The 20,861-nt window shown below is 43.5% G+C and overlaps 1 protein-coding gene across 10 annotated transcripts in view; it reads left to right on the forward strand.

The window, feature by feature from the left end:
- RARB (retinoic acid receptor beta) overlaps positions 1 to 20,861 on the forward strand; it is a 362,123-nt gene that overhangs the window by 281,823 nt on the left and 59,439 nt on the right. For all 10 annotated transcript variants that reach the window (XM_081882235.1, XM_081882236.1, XM_081882234.1 and 7 more), the window contains one exon: positions 5,894 to 6,042. In XM_081882235.1, the coding sequence (XP_081738361.1) occupies positions 5,894 to 6,042 (149 nt within the window). The remainder of the gene's footprint in view (positions 1 to 5,893; positions 6,043 to 20,861) is intronic.

Genomic DNA, 20,861 nt, shown 5'->3' on the forward strand with positions numbered 1-20,861 from the left:
CACTCAATGGGGGAAGGGAGACAGCACCCTTGTCAGAGGTCCCACATGGATAGACAAACTAAGGCCCAGGGGCCGGATCCGGCCCAATCGCCTTCTAAATCCGTCCCACGGACAGTCTGGAAATCAGCGTGTTTTTACATGCGGAGAAGAAGAGAAGAGTTTGGATTTGATATCCCGCTTTATCACTACCCTAAGGAGTCTCAAAGCAATCTCCTTTCCCCTCCCTCCCCCACAACAAGCACTCTGTGAGGTGAGTGAGACTGAGAGACTTCAGAGTCCAAGGTCACCCAGCAGCTGCATGTGGAGGAGCAGGGACGTGAACCCGGTTCACCGGATTACGAGTCCGCCGCTCTTAACCACTACACCATGTGCCCTTTTATTTAAAATGCACCTCTGGGTTACTTGTGGGGCATAGGAATTCGTTCAATGAGCACCTTGGAGAAAGAGGTGGGATGTAAATGCGATGAATGAATGAACTGACACTGTCCACTAAGAGTGTCGGATCCTGTTGTTGAATGCCACTGAATGGGGAAGCTGAAGATGGTAGTCCACTTGCAAACTTCTGCTTGCCTGTAAGAATTAACATGCAAAGGAGAGAGAGAGAGAGAGAGAGAGAGAGAGAGAGAGAGAGAGAGAGAACCCTAAAACGTAACAATTACTTGCCACATCCTGCGCCCATTTGCTTACTTGACTGCTCAAAGCCACATCTTGCCCACCATTACCTATTTGTTTCTGCTTGATAGGAGTTGGCAAAAACTCAACATCTGCTTAGAAAGCTGGGTTACTTCACTGAGCACTACACCCAGATCGTTGCAACCCTTCCTGTGAGGTCAGGCTGCAAAACAGTATTTGTAGTCCATTCATAAGAAATCCATTGCAGAGCCAGGAATATTCCAGGCCCCTCTGGTTCAATAACTCTGGAGATAAGTGATGTGGATTTCTATTGGCAGCTGAAAATTTCTGGTTGTATAAATACTTCGCTGCGATGGATAGAACTCAGTAGCAGTTAATTATTTCCTGTGTAAAACCAATACTTGGATTACTGTTTTAGAGCTTTTAGATAGACATTTCCCCAGATTTATCAGCTTCAAGACTATTTTGCCAGAGAGCTCAGTGGTAGCTTTTTCTGCGTGTAGTTGGCTCTGAATTGTGCATCTGCAAAGCTGTCTTGATATCTTGAGTAACCCAAATTCCAATAGGTTGATTAGCATCAGCCTGAATTTTGTTTACGCATAGTCAGCAGTTTGACTACTGTAGGTGGTGGATGTTGGTCTTATTGTTTGCTCTGGGACCATAAAAACCAGGGAGCACAATTGTTTTTAATGTCCATGTATCCCAACTACCTCAAAGCCTAAAAAAAATCTTTGTAGCCTGATAGAGCTGAATGTTTTGAGTTTTATCACAGGGGTTTTATCCTCTCCTAGACTGTTTGGGAACTGCATGCTTGGAATAAGGAGAGCAGAATGTTTGAGACCTCTCAAGGGCATTTGATGAACCTAATTTTAATTTAAAAGGACTAATAGATTATTGATTTAAGCAGCAAGACTGTGCACCAATCGATTCCCAGAGCACTGTATGCCTATTCTAAATAGCAACAAAAATTATAATTGAGAAAATTCTGCTTCTGCCTTCCTTTAGAAACTATTTGAAAAGCTGGATCTGTACATGTTTGTTTTGAACTGGCTGGTTGGCACACACTTTTCTGTGTCCCACTTGGGAAGCCTTACAGAAATTAAGCAATCTGTTTCTCTGGGCTACACTGTCAGTGTGGAAAGAGTATTGCAGTTGTCTGGTCCCGGGGATATCTCCTCTGACTACACTCTTAGATAATCTTTTGATTTCTGTCATAGTAATAATCTATCTGTGAAGAAATCAATTTGGAGGACCTGGAAATAGTTCAAATTGGGACCTCACATTTTCCTTCGAAACGCTTTCTGAAATGGGGTGCGCTGAGATTCTGAGGGGTTTCTTCAGAATCTCAGGGCACCCCATTTCAGAAAGTGTTTTGAAGGAAAATGTGAGGGCCCAATTTGAACTAGCTCCAGGTCCTCCAAATTGATTTCTTCACAAATAGATTAACTGGCAAAGCGGAAGGAAGGACTTCATGGTATTTAAAGCTCCCTGCACTCGTGCTAACCAACACTTGAAGAGGTTGCTTCTGAGCATGGGCATAGCCAGGATTTTTGTTAGGCGAGGGGCAGGCCTTTTGTTGGGGGAGCAGAACATCAGTTTGCTATGTATTTTTCTCGATTTAGGGGGGCAGCTTCCCCTCTGCCCCCCCAGCTACATCCATGCTTCTTGAGATTTACAGATTGCTTATTGATGTGTCCATGTGTGAGTTAAAAAACCTCAAAGATATATGGAAGGGGGGATTTAGGAATTCAGATGGATTACCATGCCTGGGAAAACGTGTGGCCTCAATCCCTATTTATAACCACCTCAGATAAGATTTAGGAAGCAGGGCTCAAAAGTCTCTTGTGTTGGCACTGGACCCCCCAAGAGATGATCTCAAATCCACAAGTCCGCCTCATCTCCATGGTGGAGGGGTGTTTGTTTGTAAAGGGATTTTCTTACATAGGTGGTGGGGGTGCCCTAAACTCTTTTGTGACTGGGCAATTAAGGAGATAATCCATTACCTGCCAAACATTGACTTTAGACTAGGGAAACCACCTCCAGTCTGCTTTTGGTGCATGAAGAATGAATCTCCTTATTACTGGCAGCAGCTAGAATCTCTAGGTGCTGGAAATCAAGAAAGAAACCTCCTAAGGCGGGGTTAGCTGAATAGTGCATGGGGTATGAGCATCTTACACAGCACCATAAAGTGGCAGAGGGTAAATCAGAGTGGGACCAATTCAAAAATACTTGGGTTTCCACTTCTTAGTTTTATGCTGGCGTATCCACCAGCATCAACCTGTGTGTGGAGACGCTTTGTACTTACGGACTGAACTTTGCAACTGTTATACAGTTGTATTGTTTGTTGAAGTTTTTTTTAAAAAGAAAAAAAAAGCTGTAAAAAAAGAACTCCCTGACATTCTGGAATTCTAATCAACAGTAGCCAGTGATGAAACGTGGGGTCAATGAAAAGACAGAATTTAAGAAATGTGGCAGATATAATATACTGCAAATCTGAATTTGTTTTTCAATAGAAGAATGTCCCATGAGGCCAATACTTGAGTCTCTGTAGAGGTTTTGCTCTTGTCTTTTTGCTCAATAAAAAGCTTTGCCATTTCTCTGAATCATCAGACAAACCTAGCTATCTTGCCTAAGGTTGGGGTTTTTTTATGCTTAAAGTTTACATCTATTTATGCTTAATTCAGTTTATAGTGCGAATATAAAACACGTAGCAGCTGGAAGGCAAGTTGAGTTTTGTCTTCCACACTTAAATCATTCTCTTTTGGCAAAATAACTCCAGAGAGCCTCAGCACTACCTTTTAGTGTCAAAATGCCCCAAGAAACAGCAAAATAAGAACATATATTGCATATCCACAGGGAATTGAAATAATTATGGATTTTAGGCACCAAAATCCTAAATATGTGTATAGTTTTATGGTGCCCCTATAATATTACTGGCAGTATCATATAGTTTTCTGTGACATTTTTTATGGTTGGTGCAGATGTTGACACTTTGAATCATGAGAACGTATGCCATTCTTCAGCATGTTGTAGGAATGGAGTGCATTGATGTTTACATCCTGGAAAACCTTTTACGTAATTGTGAAGATAATAATTTGGTTTTCGGGAAGCAGGACCAAGACCCAGTTTACACAGACATACATGGTGGACAGGAAGAGACCATTGATATCTTCCCAGACCAAGAGATAGCCCAAATACTGCTTTCCATATGGTTTGCTCCACAACTCCCATAATCACTGATGGTTGACCATGCTGGATGGAGCTAGTGGGAGTTGTAGAAGGCACCACTTTGGCAATTTCTGCCTTAAAAGATAGTACCATGTTGTAGGTGGGTACAGAATAAAATGAGTCAGTGCCTTTTCTGCTCATAGAAAAGAAGATTAAATAATCCAGTCTAGTTTACTCATCCTTCGTTTTCTAAGTTTGGGAGGTGTTCTTTGCGTGTTCAGAGGATTGTTCAAATGTGCAACTCTTCCCACCTTCCACTGTGGTTTTAAGTGGTGCAACCCAGAAAAACATTATATAATACAGTACAGTGGTACCTCTGTTTTCGAACATCTCCATTGACGAACATTTCGGTTTTCAAACGCCATAAACCCGGAAGTAAATGCTTTGGTTTTCGAACACGCCTCAGAAGTCGAACATGCCACGTGTAGGCTTCCTCTGAGTGCAAGATCCTGAGGCCTAGCTGTCGGCTATTGAGTTTTCAGTTTTCTAACATTTCGGAACTTGAACAGTCTTCCGGAATGGATTACGTTCAAAAACTGAGGTACCACTGTGCTTCTAAATACATGAGAACCAGAGATACACTTCTTTCATAATACCATCAGCATTGTTGCAAATTTCTTACTGTTTGTTCATTTGCCATGAAACAAGTGCATCCCTTTTATCTGTATTGACCTGAGATGAGTGGGCAGGTTTTACACGACAGGGTTACAAAGTAGGGGGCTCTGTGAATGTTTTGCTATTACTGTATTTATTGGTTGTGCATAGTTCTCTGGTTTCTGTTGGCTCTAGCCCTCGGTAGCTTTGGCTCATTTAACCAAAGGTTTGCATGATGGGGAGCCTGTGGCCCTCCAGATGTTGTTAAACTCCAACTCATATCATCCCTAAGCACTGGTTGTGCTGGTTGGGGCTGATGGGTTTTGGAATCGAACAACATCTAGAAGGCCACAGGCTCCCTACCCCTCTTCTAGTCTGTTTGCTGCTGGAGTGGAGATAGGTGTGCGTGCATGCATGCCACCTTAAAATAAAATATATATTAAAATAACATATATAATGATATTAAGCAGAGCTTGCATGCAGTTTCCAATTTAGCCAGCCTATCAGAAAAAAATAGAAAGTATTGTATATATTGTGTTCCTTGATGTAGACTGTTGGCAGCGACGGATTTATGGCTGTGCAGGGCAGTTTTCCTGCACAGGGCGCCAAGCCGAGGGGCTGCAAAATTGAGAAGACCCATAATTGAAAAGATTGCAGTGGTTAGCCCAAGACTTTCCAGAGTAGACTTTGTGTAGGAGAAAGATTCAAATCATATTCTTTTTGTGGATGGGGATACATACACACACACACACACACACACACACACACACACACACGGACTCTTCATGGAAGGTGTCTTTAATGTCTTTTTTTTGTATTCTAATTTGTCATGTTAATTTCTCAATTTAGGCTCTAGACCATAAAGTGTTTAAGTTTTTGACTAATACGTGGGTTGCATTTTATTATCCCCTTGTTTACTGATATTGTTTATGCATTCTGAATATTTAATTGAATTAATGTGTTTTCAGTATTGATTTCAAAGTTCATTTGCAGCTTGGCTGTTGCATTTTTTAATCTGATATTTTGTTCACATTGATTGCCTTTTGAAATAATTATATTAATTACAGTATGATGTTGTTAGCCACCTTGGCCTATTTCTGGGGGGACAAACAGGGTGCAAATAAATTAAATGAATGAAGCACTTGCTGGTTTTTGCAACACTCTACAAAGCAGGTGTGCAAAGCTTACCCCACAGGCAGCTCAGGGGATTTACTATGCTCTGCACATTAATGCTTCCTGGAAGGACAGAGTGGGCACATTAATAGAGATGGTTTTGAATGTCTGAACTGGCCCAATGTAATTATCTGTCTTAAATGTTGCACCTCCCAGAAAAAGTTACATTTGAAATGGGAGATCTGTTGCGTGGATCAGCTGGTGGCATATGACAAAGCCAATATCTGAATGCACTAAAAACGTCCTCCTCTTGTTTTCTTTGTAGCAATTGAAACTCAGAGCACCAGTTCTGAAGAACTTGTTCCCAGCCCGCCTTCCCCGCTTCCTCCTCCTCGTGTTTACAAACCCTGCTTCGTTTGTCAGGACAAATCTTCTGGATATCACTATGGCGTCAGTGCTTGTGAGGGATGTAAGGTGAGTCTCCAGGCCTCCCTGATAAACTTTGCTGGTAAAGTGGGTTGAACAAATTGGGGGGAAAACCTGGATCAAGTGGTCTTTTCCATCCATGGCCTCTGTTGTCCTGTCTGAGGGCTATTTCATTGTCTCCCTTCCGTTTCTTTTGTATCGTTAGCAAAACTTCAGAAGGACTTATCTTCCCCCATCATTTTGTTCACACTAGCTCTCGTCTGTTTTCAACTTTTGCATCGTCCCTGAAGGCTTGGTACTTCCATGCTGCTTATTATGGATCACTTGGCTGAAGCCGTGTTGAATTGTTGCAGACCCAGGGTTGCCGTTATGTAAACTCACAGGCTCCTTTCAGTTGCTGCTGTTGTTGTTTTTTATATAATTTGCGCTACCCACAGACCTTGACATGGCGCATCGATAAAAGCACAACTTCAAGCATTGTGCCAGCAGGAGAAGAAACACTTAGATGCAATAATGGCAAACTCAGTGGCTTGACGCAGCTAAAGTAAAATTCTGTTCTGAAGGCCACATATCACAGTGGAAGCTAAACATTAAACCTTCGTAGGAAACAATGTTTGCCTTTTTGGTTTTCAAACTTGATTAAGGATACCACACTTTCATCTTTGGGTGTTGTCTGTAGGAAAACTGGGTTTTGACACTGCAGTCAATCCCATTCAACTCCATGGGACTTCCTTTGGAGTAGGCATGGATAGGATTGTGCTGTAAGGATCCGGTCTTCTAGCCAATGCTGCTGATTCCATATAGAAGCTGTGAGTGTTACATGGCATCAGAAGCATTAGCTAGAATATATTGCATGAGTGTGTCTGTCTGTGTGTGAATATGCATGAACCTTTTGAAGTTTACATTGATTTGCTGTTGTCCTTGATGCCCAGTTGGGCTGGGTTAAAAAGTCAATATCTTGCTGTCTCTTTGATCAACAGGTAGTTGTAATCTCACAGAGATCACTTGGGTGTGGGTAGGTGTCTAGGTAAATATATTTGGACTGAAGCAACCAATTTTTCATCAGTTTATGACACCTGATGTGTCCAACAGTACCATCCTATGCACTGTAAGCTTCATTGAGTTAAGTAGAATTCACTTCCAACTAAATAGGCAGAGGATAGCAGTCTGGAACATACAATCTTATAGCCTCAAAAAATAGCTTGTATTTTTTATCCTTTATCTTCCTGCCCACACATCCCAAATGCCTGCACCAACTGAACCTTGCAGAGATTCCTTTTACCTCTTGCCTGATGCATGTCCATTTTGCATAATTCTTCGTGTTCTTCTACCTATGATTTGCATCCATTTCTTGTTTTGCTCCTTCTTCGCCAACACTGTATGTAGATGGATGATTCTTGGAGCCTGCAGGTTGCTCTGCGCTTAGTGTATTCCTGCCATACCTCTTTCTTCCAAATTGAAGTTTATCAAATCCTATGCTTCTGTGATGCTTTTGCAGACCGTGAGCTGTAGTAATCCCATCTCCAGTCAAGTAAACTCCCTTAAAAGCTGAAAATGCAGAGACTCTTCCTTGGTTTTGATTTCCGCAAGCAGTTCTATTACCTCCTTGGCAGCCTTGCTGTTTCATTGACATGCACCTGTAATCATTCTCAGGAGCTAGTCCAACGCCTGGCGAAGTCAATTGAAACACTCTCATTGACTTCAGATAAGGATATGAGCAGCTTCTTCCGCTTTATCACGACCCAAATACTCCATAGCTCAGGCTCTCCACAAAAGCACTTGTCAGCAAATTGGTCTTCTCTCATCTTGATTAACTCAACCTCTTCTGTATCATTTTCCCCCACCCCCTCGCCCTGAGATCTTGTCGTAAGTCGCTTTGTCTTGCAGTAATCCCTCCGTACTGAGAATTTCCTTCTTTTGCTCCACCAAACACTTTTCCCTTTGGCCTTCCTTAACCCCATCTTCATCGACAATAATTCTTCTTCAGCTGTTCCCTACAGCCTATTCTCATCTGATTTTGTGCAACTCTATCTTCCGAGCATGGAATATTTTAAAACCTGCAATAAAACGCCATATGGTGTTAATGAGGCTGTGTGAATAATGGCTAGGAATAAATTGTATTATTTTTCAATCCCTGACATTAATATGCCCGCAGTTTACCAGGATATATTGAAAATGTGGGACACCAAATTGCTTAAATATCCAAATTAGATCATTGGGAAGAAGTGAATTGGTGAGTTATTAGTACATCTTCAAGGTTAAAAACTGTCTTTTAAGTTAGGATTCCCAAGAGCACAGCAGATTTTTGAAAACTGCAACTTCGTGTTCATTCCTAGGGAATCAGCAGAACTGTGCTTTCTTGTGGGCCCTGTTTATTTGGTATTTTTCTATTATGTTTATTTCCTGCCTTTCCTCCAAAGAGCTAAAGGTGGCACACATTATTCTCACAACAACCCTCTGAGGTAGTGTAAACCGAAGAACAAGTACTTCCTCAAGGTCATTGCTCCCCAAATAGCTTAATGCCTGAGTCAGAATTTGAACCCTGGTCTCCCAGATGCTAGCCCAACACTCTATCCACTACCTCACCCATTATCAGGGTTAGTACAGAAGGTAATTTGTAGGAAGGGCTGAAGGAATGTGCCTCTGAGAAAAGTCATTCGGAAAACAGGAAGTCAGAACATTGGTCCAACCAGCTCTCTAGGGTTTCAGGCAGGAAGCTGTCAACAGCCCTCACTGGAGATGCCAGAGATTGAACCTTGGGCATTCTGCATGCAAAGCAAATGCTCTACCACTGAGCTATGACATTTGCATTTAGGTCCATTGTTTGCATATGCATGTAAGGTAAAAGGTAAAGGACCCCTGGATGGCTAAGTCCAGTGAAAAGCAACTATGGGGTTGTGGCACTCATCTTGCTTTCAGGCAGAGGGAGCCGGTGTTTGTCCACAGACAGCTTTCCGGGTCATGTGGCCAGCATGACTAAACTGCTTCTGGCACAACAGGACACCGTGGTGGAAGCCAGAGCACACAGAAACGCCGTTTACCTTCCCGCCACAGCGGTACCTATTTATCTACTTGCACTGGCGTGCTTTCAAACTGCTAGCTTGTCAGGAGCTGGGACAGAGCATCGGGAGCTCACTCCGTCGTGGGGATTCGAACTGCCAACCTTCTGATTAGCAGGCCCAAGAGGCTCAGTGGTTTAGACCACAGCGCCACCCGCGTCCCTATATGCATGTAACATCGTTCATGAATCCCTACCATTCATGATCTGGGTGCTGATGCATGCAACCCAAGTGCTCCTGCTTTATTTATTTATTTAATTATATGCTGCCCATCCAACTGGGTTGCCCCAGCCACTCTGGGCAGCTCCTATTCTGTAAGCACAAGCATATCCATTTATCGTTGGAAAGAATATTACCATATTCTAATATGCTAAGGAGATTCTGAGTAAACATTAGGAAGAACTTTCAGATGGTAAGCACTGTTCGACAGTGGAGTGGACTTGGCTGCAGGTGGTGAACTCTCCTTCCTTAGTGGTTTTTAGGCAGAGGTTGGACGGCCGTCTCATGGATGCTTCAGTTGAGATTCCTGCATTGCAGGGGTTTGGACTAGATGCCCTTTAGGATCCCTTCCAACTCTGTGATTCTGTGTCAAGCTAATATCCTAGATAGAGACAGCGTGTTCCAGAGGCTGTTTTATTCTGGCCCGCTTTTTGACCTTCAGCTTGTAGGGGGGGGGGAATTAAAACGCTGGTCTCAGCAGTTGTAAAGCTCTTCCTGAAAGCCCCACTCTTTGCTAGTGACTTTACTCTTCATTGTAGCAGCCTGCAAAAGACCGGGGCAGGGGGTGGCTTTGGGTGTAGTGGGTCTGCTTTCCCAAATAATGCCAGCATTGTGCTGCTGAATAGGAGCAACCAATGCTCTGGCAGATTCAGCTGTCTGTTAGAGCCTTGTCCCTTGTTCTAAGCAGTTAGAAGGCGACATTCCTTTGGTCGAAACACACGGCCTGGATTTCTGGCACAAGCTGTGTATGTAGCAAAGTTGCCTAGAGCAATTTAAGACAAAAAAGGAGGGAGAAAACTGCAGGAAGCACAAAGGATGCTCACATTTTTGTAGTGGGAGCCGGCAAATTTGTTTTCACAGCAGAGGTGCCTCTCTGTCTCTTGTAGATGGTTAGGGGACAAAACGCCCATAAATTCAAAACACAGTTGTTTCCCACACCAGTGTCAATCTTAAACAAAAAAGCGGGATCCCCAATGAAATATTTTGTTAATAAAGCTTCACCTAGGACAGATGTCAAAAGCAACCATGTTGCCACATTCTGAGCGAAAGGGCTGTGCAAATTTACATGTCTGTCTGTGTTTGATGCCTCTCTATGCAGCCAAGTAAGTACTTTTTGTGTGTGTGTAAGTGTCTACTATATGGAAGGGATGCAGGTGGCGCTGTGGGTAAAACCACAGAGCCTAGAACTTGCCGATCAGAAGGTCGGCAGTTCGAATCCCTGCCACGGGGTGAGCTCCCGTTGCTCAGTCCCTGCTCCTGCCAACCTAGCAGTTTGCAAGCACATCAAAGTGCAAGTAGATAAATAGGTACCGCTCTGGTGGGAAGGTAAACGGCATTTCCGTGCGCTGCTCTGGTTTGCCAGAAGTGGCTTAGTCATGCTGGCCACATGACTCAGAAGCTGTACGCCGGCTCCCTCGGCCAATAAAGCGAGATGAGCGCTGCAACCCCAGAGTCGGCCATGACTGGACCTAATGGTCAGGGGTCCCTTTACCTTTACTATATGGAAATGATGGGAATTAAAAGTAATCAGAAGAGGACCGATTGGTTGGGTTACCTGATCATGCTGCAACCAGACACTGTCAGGGACTGGCTGGACAATGAGGTGCGGTAGGAGGCAGCAGCTGGGGAACCCCTAAGGGAAAGTCCAGAAGAGTAAGGCTCAGAGCCTGGGGATTGGTGGTGGGACATTGAGGAGAGGTCAGAGGGAGAAGATTGGGAGGAGGTGCTGAAGGGATAAGAGGGGTTAGTGAACAGGAGGAACCTGCGACAGGGAGCAGTCTCCCTCTCCTGCTGTGAGAAGCTCCCCTCCCCCCTGGTTTCGAAGAGCATGCAAGATTTGGAGAGCAGAACAGAGGTCAGAGGTCGGCAGATTGCCGAGAAAGCATCCAAGAGAGGAGGAGTCTTAGAAAGGGCTGAGGGCAGGACCTTCAGTCCTGGGAACTGCTCTATAGGGGCAGGACCTGATGGGAAGGTCTTCCTTATCTGTGAAGATGCTTTCCTAGAAGTCTAAAGTTTTGAACTCTAAACCATATTCTGTCCCATCAGCTCTCCCTCATCCATGCTAGGAAATTAAGAAAAATCAAAATTCTGAACTAGAATACCACCCAATGTCCTTGTCCTTGTCATGTCTACAGACCGGTCATTTTGCCTCTGGCCACGGTTCCCTTCCAAGCCAACAAAATTGAATTCCATATTGGACTACTAAATATTCCCAAGGGCATTCTCCCTGGCTTGAAATATGACCTCAGGCTTTCCGTTTGTAGGGAAGAGCCATCAGTTTCCATAAGCAGTCCTGACAGATTAGGAAAGGGTACAGCATAGAATGAGCATAATATTCTGTTGTTTGCCTTATCATTGCACATTTGGCTTGTATGTCCTGATATCACTGTTTAAGAATAGCTTTCACCCAACTTTGACAGCATTTGACCTGGTGTTTCATTCAGGCTGAAGCATTCTGTTTACAAATCAGCAAATAAATACTGCATGCTGTAATTCTTGGTGCAGTTCAAAGACAGTGGCAGGCTGTGTTGTTGTTGTTGTTGTTGTTTTATTTATATCCTGCCCGTCTGGCTGGGTTTCCTCAGCCACTCTGGGTGGCTCCCATCAGAATATTAAAAACATGATAAAGCATCAAACATTAAAAACTTCCCTAAACAGGGCTACCTTCAGATGTCTTCTAAAAGTCAGATAATTGTTTATTTCCTTGACATCTGATGGGAGGGCGTTCCACAGGGCAGGCGTCACTACCGAGAAGGCTCTCTGCCTGGTTCCCTGTAACCTCACTTCTCGCAGTAAGGGAACCGCCAGAAATCATCATAGTGCTTTAAAATCATCAGACCTGACTTTGTCTTCTTTGTTTCTAGAAATAGGTCTCATGGAGAAAATTTGCCATTGCTTTGAGAAAAGTTCTTCCATGTCAGGGCTGATGATACCTTGAAAAGAAAAGGGGAAAATGAAGTTTATGACATGTGTCTCTTGATGTCAGCTATAATTTACCCAGTCCTCTAAATAATAATAATAATAATAATAATAATAATAATAATAATAATAATAATAATTTATTTATACTCTACCCTCCCCAGCCAAGACCAATAATAAAAACATGTTAATTAAAATACAACATTAGAACATTAAAATGCAGCCTCATCATAGGAGGAGAAAAGAAAAAGAAAAAAGAAAGGGGGGGAATCAAAGTGGCTCCAAGCCAAAGGCCAGGCGAAACAACTCTGTCTTACAGGCCCTGCGGAAAGAAATCAGATCCTGCAGGGCCCTGGCCTGGTCTCATGAGACAGAGCGTTCCACCAGGCCGGAGCCAGTGTTGAAAAGGCCCTGGCTCTGGTTGAAGCTAATCTGACTTCCTTAGGGCCCGGGACCACTAGGGTGTTGCTATTTATGGACCTTGAGGCTCTCTGTGGGGCATACCGGGAGAGGCAGTCCCATAGGTACCTGTGTTCCCACTTGCTCCTTCATGATTACTTACTGACCAGAGGTCTGTCATTTCATTTTGCTCTTTACACATCTTTAAACAAATTCCTGCTCTCCTAAGAAAACCCTTGCTTATTTAAATCAGGGATGGAGAACATGGGTGTCTGCAAGAATTTCTCCAGAGAGGTGAGGATTTTTCCAAGGGTGGGTGGATGCAAAGTAAAAAAAAAATTGACTTAATTTCTTCCCTAAATAAGAAGGATCGTATCTGTACGTTTTGTCTCATGATCAGGTTCTACAGATACTAGAAACTTTTCAGAAATCCAATGTGTTCCACGTTTCACTGTGGGCCCAGGAGCTCAAGATTTGCAAAGCAACGTTCTTTGCTGCCGCATTTATTTTTTTCTTCTGACCATTAAAGATGGACTCCTTTGCCCCCTGAATCTAAATCATGTTGGGGCAGATGTACATTTACAGCTTACTTTCCCTGGCAGTGAAGAGGACCCTTAAAGTAGGAGTGGATGTCATTTGCTGTCATTTCCCACTGCCCGATTAGTTTAGAAAAAGCCATAGGCTGCAATTCTCAAGTCACTGTGATAGTGCAAGCCCCATTAGTTTTAATGGGGCTTGTGACAGAACAGCACTTTGAGGAGTGAGGCTGTTAACATAAATAGCTTCCCTCATGAACAGGCATGGCAAATTTGTTTGGGTTTGAAATCCATCTTAAATGGCCACAAATCTAAATGTGGGAAATGTATTTGGTAGCTTTCTCCTGAATAAATGAGACTGAATTTACATTAGGGAGTAAGTGACCATCATTGTGTATGCATCAGCTCACACTAAAATTTCCGCCTTAAAAAAGATATAAGTACCAGAGAAGCATAAGTGATAAAGCTGCTTTTGCTTCCATTTTCACACACTTGGATCCCATTCTACCTCCAGAGAAGCCTGAACACATGAGGCTCCTGTGTGGTCTCCCATTCTGGGACTACTGGGAAGACCCAAACCAGCAGAAGTGGAATTACCTATAAGTGCCTTTAGACCAGGGTTCCCTGAACTTGGGTCTCCAGGTGTTTTTGGACTGCAATTCCCATCATCCCTGACCACTGGTCCTGCTAGCTATGGATGATGGGAGTTGTAGTCTAGAACAGGCATAGGCAAACTTGCCCTCCAGATGTTTTGGGACTACAACTCCCATGATCCCTAGCTAACAGGACTAGTGGTCAGGGATGATGGGAGTTGTAGTCCCAAAACATCTGGAGGGCCGAGTTTGCCTATGCCTGGTCTAGAAACAGCTGGAGACCCAAGTTTGGGAAACCCTGCTTTAGACCATTTTCCCAGACTGCAGTCCTATGCACATTTACTTGAGTGAACTTGAGTCCGTATAATGGGACTTAAGAGTAAATATGCATCAGATAGCACTCTCAGTCCTTTATTCTAAGTAGTGAGAGAAGTAGCCAACAGTGCCATGGGCAGCCAACATAGTGCCGTCCAACTTTTGCTGGTTGGTTGTCCTGGTAGGATAAACAATAAACGGATTTGATTTGAACATACAGTCATTATTTTTGTTACATACAGTCATGGGGAAAATAATGTGCACTCTTTGAATTCAGTGGTTTTACATATGAAGACGTAATAAGAATCATCTGTTCCTTAGCAGATCTTAAAAAGAGGTAAATACAATCTCAGATGAACAACAGCACATGATATATTACACCATGTCATAATTTATTTAACAGAAATAAAGCCAAAATGGAGAAAACGTGTGGAAAACTAAGTACACGCTTACTGCTTCCATAGGAATTAAAGAGGGCAAGTAGCAGACTGGTGCTGCTAATCAAATGCGCTTGCTTAATTGATCATCAGTAAGTTTGCCGACCTCTATAAAAGCTGAAGTTTTAGCAGTTTGCTGGTCTGGAGCATTCAGGTGTGTTTTAACACAATGCCAACCAATTTTAAGTCTATCATTCCAAATGAGAAAGATTATTCAAAAGTGGAAAACATTTGAGACAGTTGCCAATCTTCCCAGGAGTGGACGTCTCAGCAAATTCATCCCAAGGACAGACCGTGCAACGCTCAGAGAAATTGCAAAAAACCCAAGAGCTCCATCTCAGGCCCTTTCAGGCTTCAGTTAGCATGTTAAATGTTAAAGTTCATGAAAATACAATTACAGTGGTACCTCAAGTTAAGTACTTTATTCGTTCCGGAGGTCTGTACTTAACCTGAAACTATTCTTAACCTGAAGCACCACTTTAGCTAATGGGGCCTCCTGCTGCTGCTGCGCCGCCGGAGCACGATTTCTGTTCTCATCCTGAAGCAAAGTTCTTAACCTGAAGCACTATTTCTGGGTTAGCGGAGTCTGTAACCTGAAGCGTATGTAACCTGAGGTACCACTGTAGAAATAGACGGAACACATATGGTTTGTTTCGAAGGCTTGCCAGGAGAAAGCCTCTTCTGTCTAAAAAGAACATGGCGGCAGCACGGATTAGGTTTGCAAAGTTGCATCTGAACAAACCACAAAATTTCTGGAGCAGTGTCCTTTGGACAGACAAGACCAAAGTGGAGATGTTTGGCCATAACGCACAGCACCACATTTGGCGAAAACCAAACACATCATATCAGCACAAGCACCTCATACCAACTGTCAAGCACGGTGGTGGAAGGGTGATGATTTGGGCTTGTTTTGCAGCTACATGACTTGGGAACCTTGCAATCATGAGCTCCTCTGTATACCAAAGTATTCTGCAGTCAAATGCGAGGCTGTCTGCCCCACAGCTGAAGTGGGCTGAAATTGGGTCATGCAACAGGATAAGGACCCAAGCTCACCAGCAAATCTACAACAGAATGGCTGAAAAAGAAAAGAATCAAGGTGTTGCAATGGCCCAGTCAAAGTCCAGACCTCAACTTAATTGAAATGCTGTGCTAGACCTTAAGAGAGCTGTGCATAAACAGATGTCAGCAAACCTCAATGAACGGAAGTAACAAGGGTGGGCCAAAATTCCTCCACAAGAGACTGTCCTACAGAAAACGATTACTTCAAGTTATTACTGCTTAAGGTGGTTCTGCAAGCAATTGAATTATAAGGTGTACTTAGTTTCTGACTTTTCCATTTTGGTTTTATTTTGGTTAAATAAATCATGACACGGTGTAATATGTCATGTGTTACTATTCATCTGAGGTTGTATTTACATAATTTTAATACCTGCTAAGGAACACATGGATGCGGGTGGGGCTGTGGGTTAAACCACAGAGCCTAGGACTTGCCGATCAGAAGGTCGGCGGTTCAAATCCCTGCCACAGGGTGAGCTCCCGTTGCTCGGTCCCAGCTCCTGCCATCCTAGCACTTCGAAAGCACATCAAAGTGCAAGTAGATAAATAGGTACCGCTCTGGCGGGAAGGTAAACGGCGTTTTTGTGCGCTGCTCTGGTTCACCAGAAGCGGCTTTGTCATGCTGGCCACATGACCCAGAAGCTGTATGCCGGCTCCCTCGGCCAATAAAGCGAGATGATTGCCGCAACTCCAGAGTCGGTTACGACTGGACCTAATGGTCAGGGGTCCCTTTACCTTTAAGGAATACATGGTTGTTTATTATATCTTCATATGTAAGACCACAGAATTCAAAGAGGGTGCACTTACTTTTTCCCATGACTTTATCTGTGCCTTTAAATGCAAGGTTGTTGGGTTTTGTTTGTTTGCACAAAATGCCAGTGTGGATTAGGACTCCAGGATGGGAGTAGGAGGATTTAACTCTTTACCTCCCGCTGTAGTCCTGGTCTAGTTTGGGCTACCCCACACTGCAATGGGCATTTTGTTTTGTTTTTGAGGGGGGCTTCAGTTGAAGTTTTCCCATCCCACACAAATTGCAGGAGTGGAGAGCCTGATGCAGATCAAACCCACAGCAAAGGTCACAAAGTTAGGATCCCAATTCAGGAGAGGCCCCCAGCATTGGAAATTTGTGTAAAAATTCCCTGCACTTTTTAAAGGCACAAATATGTAGGCAAACATGTAGTTTGGACCTGAGATCCTTAAGACACGTACAGTGTGGTGATTGTTTACACATGTAGCATACAGGAACACTTTAATTGTTTGATTACATTATTTTGAAGAAATCTTCTAACTTGCTTCTTTGCCTATTGATCTTGCATATATATCTCATTAGTTCCTTTACAATCGATGAGTGCTGCAGGCTCTGCATCGTGCATGACCAGAACATGAGTTTGCTTGGCTGGTAGTCTGTGTGTTGTGTGTGTAAATACTGACTGGTAAAAGGCAAGCACTTTCTGTTGCAAATTAAAAGGGTTTTTGAGGAAGCTTCCTAAAAAACATAGCAGCTAATGGGGTTGAAGCAGCTTCTTCATTAAATGGATCCCACAAACGACCCACGTTGCTGATTTGACTTCATAGCCTGTCTGTTGTCAGCCTATAGGGCACAGTTTACTGAACTAATACAGAAAATCTGTTATAAGCCATACTTCTGCAAAAGACAAGGCAGCCGTTGGTATGTTTATGTGATAATGAACAGCAGCACCTCTATGCCACAATAGCAGACCCTATTTTCCAGGGATAGTCTCAGATTTACAGAAGCTGTTCTGGTTTCTGATTTGATCCTGGAATGTCCCGCTTTTCCTCTGGACATCCCTATTTTCATTGGAGATATGTTGAGGGTAAGCTATCCACCCCACCATTTTATTACTTCTTTACTTCTTAAATAGTTCTAAAAAGAAAAAAATGTTGTGTGGCTTACAGAGGGGTAATGAACTTAAGCATTTTTATCCTTCTTTTCTATAAGAGCCCAGTAGTGCCAGTATAGTTTGATTAGAGTACAATGATTTATTTATTTTTCTGAAGAAGAAAGAATTCATCGCTGCATTTGGTACTGATGAGTATAAGGAAGTCAAAGCTTTTTTTAGATAAGTTGCTTCTTTACACTGCTTTTTGTTATAGGGTAAGATATTCTTTAGGGACGCGGGTGGCGCTGTGGGTAAAAGCCTCAGCGCCTAGGGCTTGCCGATCAAAAGGTCGGTGGTTTGAATCCCCGCGGCGGGGAGCGCTCCCACTGCTCGGTCCCAGCGCCTGCCAACCTAGCAGTTCGAAAGCACCCCCGGGTGCAAGTAGATAAATAGGGACCGCTTACTAGCGGGAAGGTAAACGGCGTTTCCGTGTGCGGCTCTGGCTTGCCAGAGCAGCGATGTCACGCTGGCCACGTGACCCGGAAGTGTCTCCGGACAGCGCTGGCCCCCGGCCTCTTGAGTGAGATGGGCGCACAACCCCAGAGTCTGTCAAGACTGGCCCGTACGGGCAGGGGTACCTTTACCTTTACCTTTAAGATATTCTTTGGGACAATGCTCTGAAGACTGAGGTTGTTCTGAGAATATTGGGCTGTTGCTTCATCATAATTTGTATTGCCTGCCCTGAGAAATAGTGAATAAAATTATATTGAAGTGAAGGTGGGAGATGTCCAAGTCTTTAACAAATACACACATTTAAATCTGTCTTTTCTCCCAGTACGTTTCCGAGCACAATTCAAAGTGTTGGTGCTGACCTTTAAAGCCCTAAACGGCCTCAGTCCTGTATACCTGAAGGAGCGTCTCCACCCCCATCGTTCCGCCCAGACGCTGAGGTCCAGTGCAGAGGGCCTTCTGGGGGTTCCCTCATTGCGAGAAGTGAGGCTACAGGGAACCAGACAGAGGGCCTTCTCGGTAATGGTGCCCGCCCTGTGGCATGCCCTCCCATCAGATGTCAACCTGACATTCAGAAGACAACTTAAGGCAGCCCTGTTCAGGGAAGTTTTTAATATGTAACGCTGTACTGTTTTTAACACTTGATTGGGAGCCGCCCATAGTGGCTGGGGAAACTCAGCTAGATGGGCGGGGTATAAATAAATTAATTATTATTATTATTATTATTATTATTATTATTATTATTATTATTTTCCTTAGCAGCCTTTAGCCTAAAATGATTGAAGGGGGGACGACGACACCAAAGACAGGTTTCAAAAAAGCAACAGAAGGCGTCACGAGTTTCAAATAACTCCACAAATGCTGAGTGGCTTGCGGGCTTAAACAAGTTACATTGAGAAAAGACCCTGTATCATAATGTAATTTGTTCATCTATACTTAAACATCTGCTTACCAAATTTTGCTTTACACTCCTTTAAAAAAAAACCAGGTGCTTTTGAAAGTATACTTAAATTCATTTTAAGTGTTCTTGAACCCAAAAGATGTAAAACTTTATAGTGTGCTGGGAAAATGTGCACCGAAGAAATGTTGCACTAGTTTGGAGATAATAATTTGGGAGTATGGAATGGGAATGCAATAATATCTGGGTGGGTGCGTGGGGGAGAGCAGCTACATAAATGGTTTGGGAAAGTGTCATTCTTTAGTAAGAAATACTGTGCTTAATTAATTCTTACTCCTGGGAGGTCAGCCTGGGGCACTCATTATTGTCTTAATTGGTGGTATAAATCCTGAGGCCCTGGAGGAAGAAAAACGAAGAGCAGTTAACAGTGGATAGTCTACAGGAAAAGTGCTAGCTAGTGGTTGGAGCACAATTGCAGATTGTGACAGTTTACGAGTTCAGTGGGTTAGAGGTCTAGCCCTACCTAAATTAGGTTAGAGTGTCTTGAATATATTTTTTTAAAAGAAAAGATGATTCATCGCTGTATTTGGCATGCAGAGGTCTAGGGGGTCTTCCTTCTTTCTTAGATCAGAGCTTCTTTCAGATCTCTCCTACTGATATTAAGTTAGTGAAGTTTCCCATCTGGTGTTTCCAAAGAGTTTCAAGTATTTTAGCAGATTTTGCAAAGAGAGAAGTGTGTTCTTCTTGTTGTTTTACTCTTTTTATCAATACTTATTTGAAAGTTTTTTTGAAAATTGAAGAACCAGTATGTTCATGAACTCATATTTTCTCCCCCCAAATATTCTTATTATTGTAGACAAGTGTCTCAAAATTCAGATGGATTTTGATTTAACTCAGAGTAGTTCACATCTAGGGGACGCGGGTGATGCTGTGGGTTAAACCACAGAGCCTAGGATTTGCCGATCAGAAGGTTGGCGGTTCGAATCCCCGCGACGGGGTGATCGCCCGTTGCTCGGTCCCTGCTCCTGCCAACCTAGTAGTTCGAAAGCATGTCAGAGTGCAAGTAGATAAATAGGTACCGCTCTGGCGGGAAGGTAAACGCCGTTTCCGTGCGCTGCTCTGGTTCTCCAGAAGCGGCTTAGTCATTCTGGCCATATGACCCGGAAGCTGTACGCCGGCTCCCTCAGCCAATAAAGCGAGATGAGCACCGCAACCCCAGAGTCGGTCACAACTGGACCTAATGGTCAGGGGTCCCTTTACCTTTACCTAGTTCACGTCTTACTCTTGGCAATTGTTTGCCACTGCATTTATGTTTGGTCCTTGTTAGACATAGCTGTGCTACAGCCGCACGATGCTCTCCTGCTATTGTGCATCGCAGGGGAAGAATGGTAATGTGGAGAAAATGACCTTTCTGTGGGAAGCGTCTGCCTTCCCTTTTAATCTCTGCACAGTGCTTAGAAAAGTGTAGGTGTTATAACTGATGATAAATTACTGTTACTCTGACTGTGGACTTAGAAGTGAGGTAGAAGTGGAATTGGCTTAAGGAGGGTGAAATATGCTTCGTTTGACCATAAAGTTGTGAATTTTATACTTTGGAGTGAGAGAAGATTTCTAGGTTGGCAGCACACTCCCATTTCTAGTCAGATTCAGATGGGGAATTTCATTTTACATTACGTGAGAGAGTAGTTCATTCATGCCCGCATAGCAGTCTTGTGAAATGAGCAAGTTTGGATGGCCCCTAAGGTTTAACTTTACAAATGTATATACAGTTGTACCTCAGAAATCGAACGAAATCTGTTCCAGAAATCCATTTGACTTCCAAAACGTTCAGAAACCAAGGTGCAGCTTCTGACTGGCTGCAGGAAGCTCCTGCAGCCAATCGGAAGCCGCATCGGACGTTTGTGTTCCAAAGAACGTTCGCAAACCGGAATACTCATTTCCAGGTTTGCGGCGTTCGGGAGCCAAAACGTTTAACTTGCAAGGCGTTCGGGATCCAAGGTACGACTGTACTTAGGGCTGCTGTAAATGTACCACTTTTGAAACTGGAGTAACTGTGCTCCTCCCTCCCCCTCTGGAGTGAAAATT

Source organism: Podarcis erhardii (genome assembly GCF_964252035.2).
Source record: "Podarcis erhardii genome assembly, chromosome: 12".
NCBI lineage: Eukaryota > Metazoa > Chordata > Lepidosauria > Squamata > Lacertidae > Podarcis > Podarcis erhardii.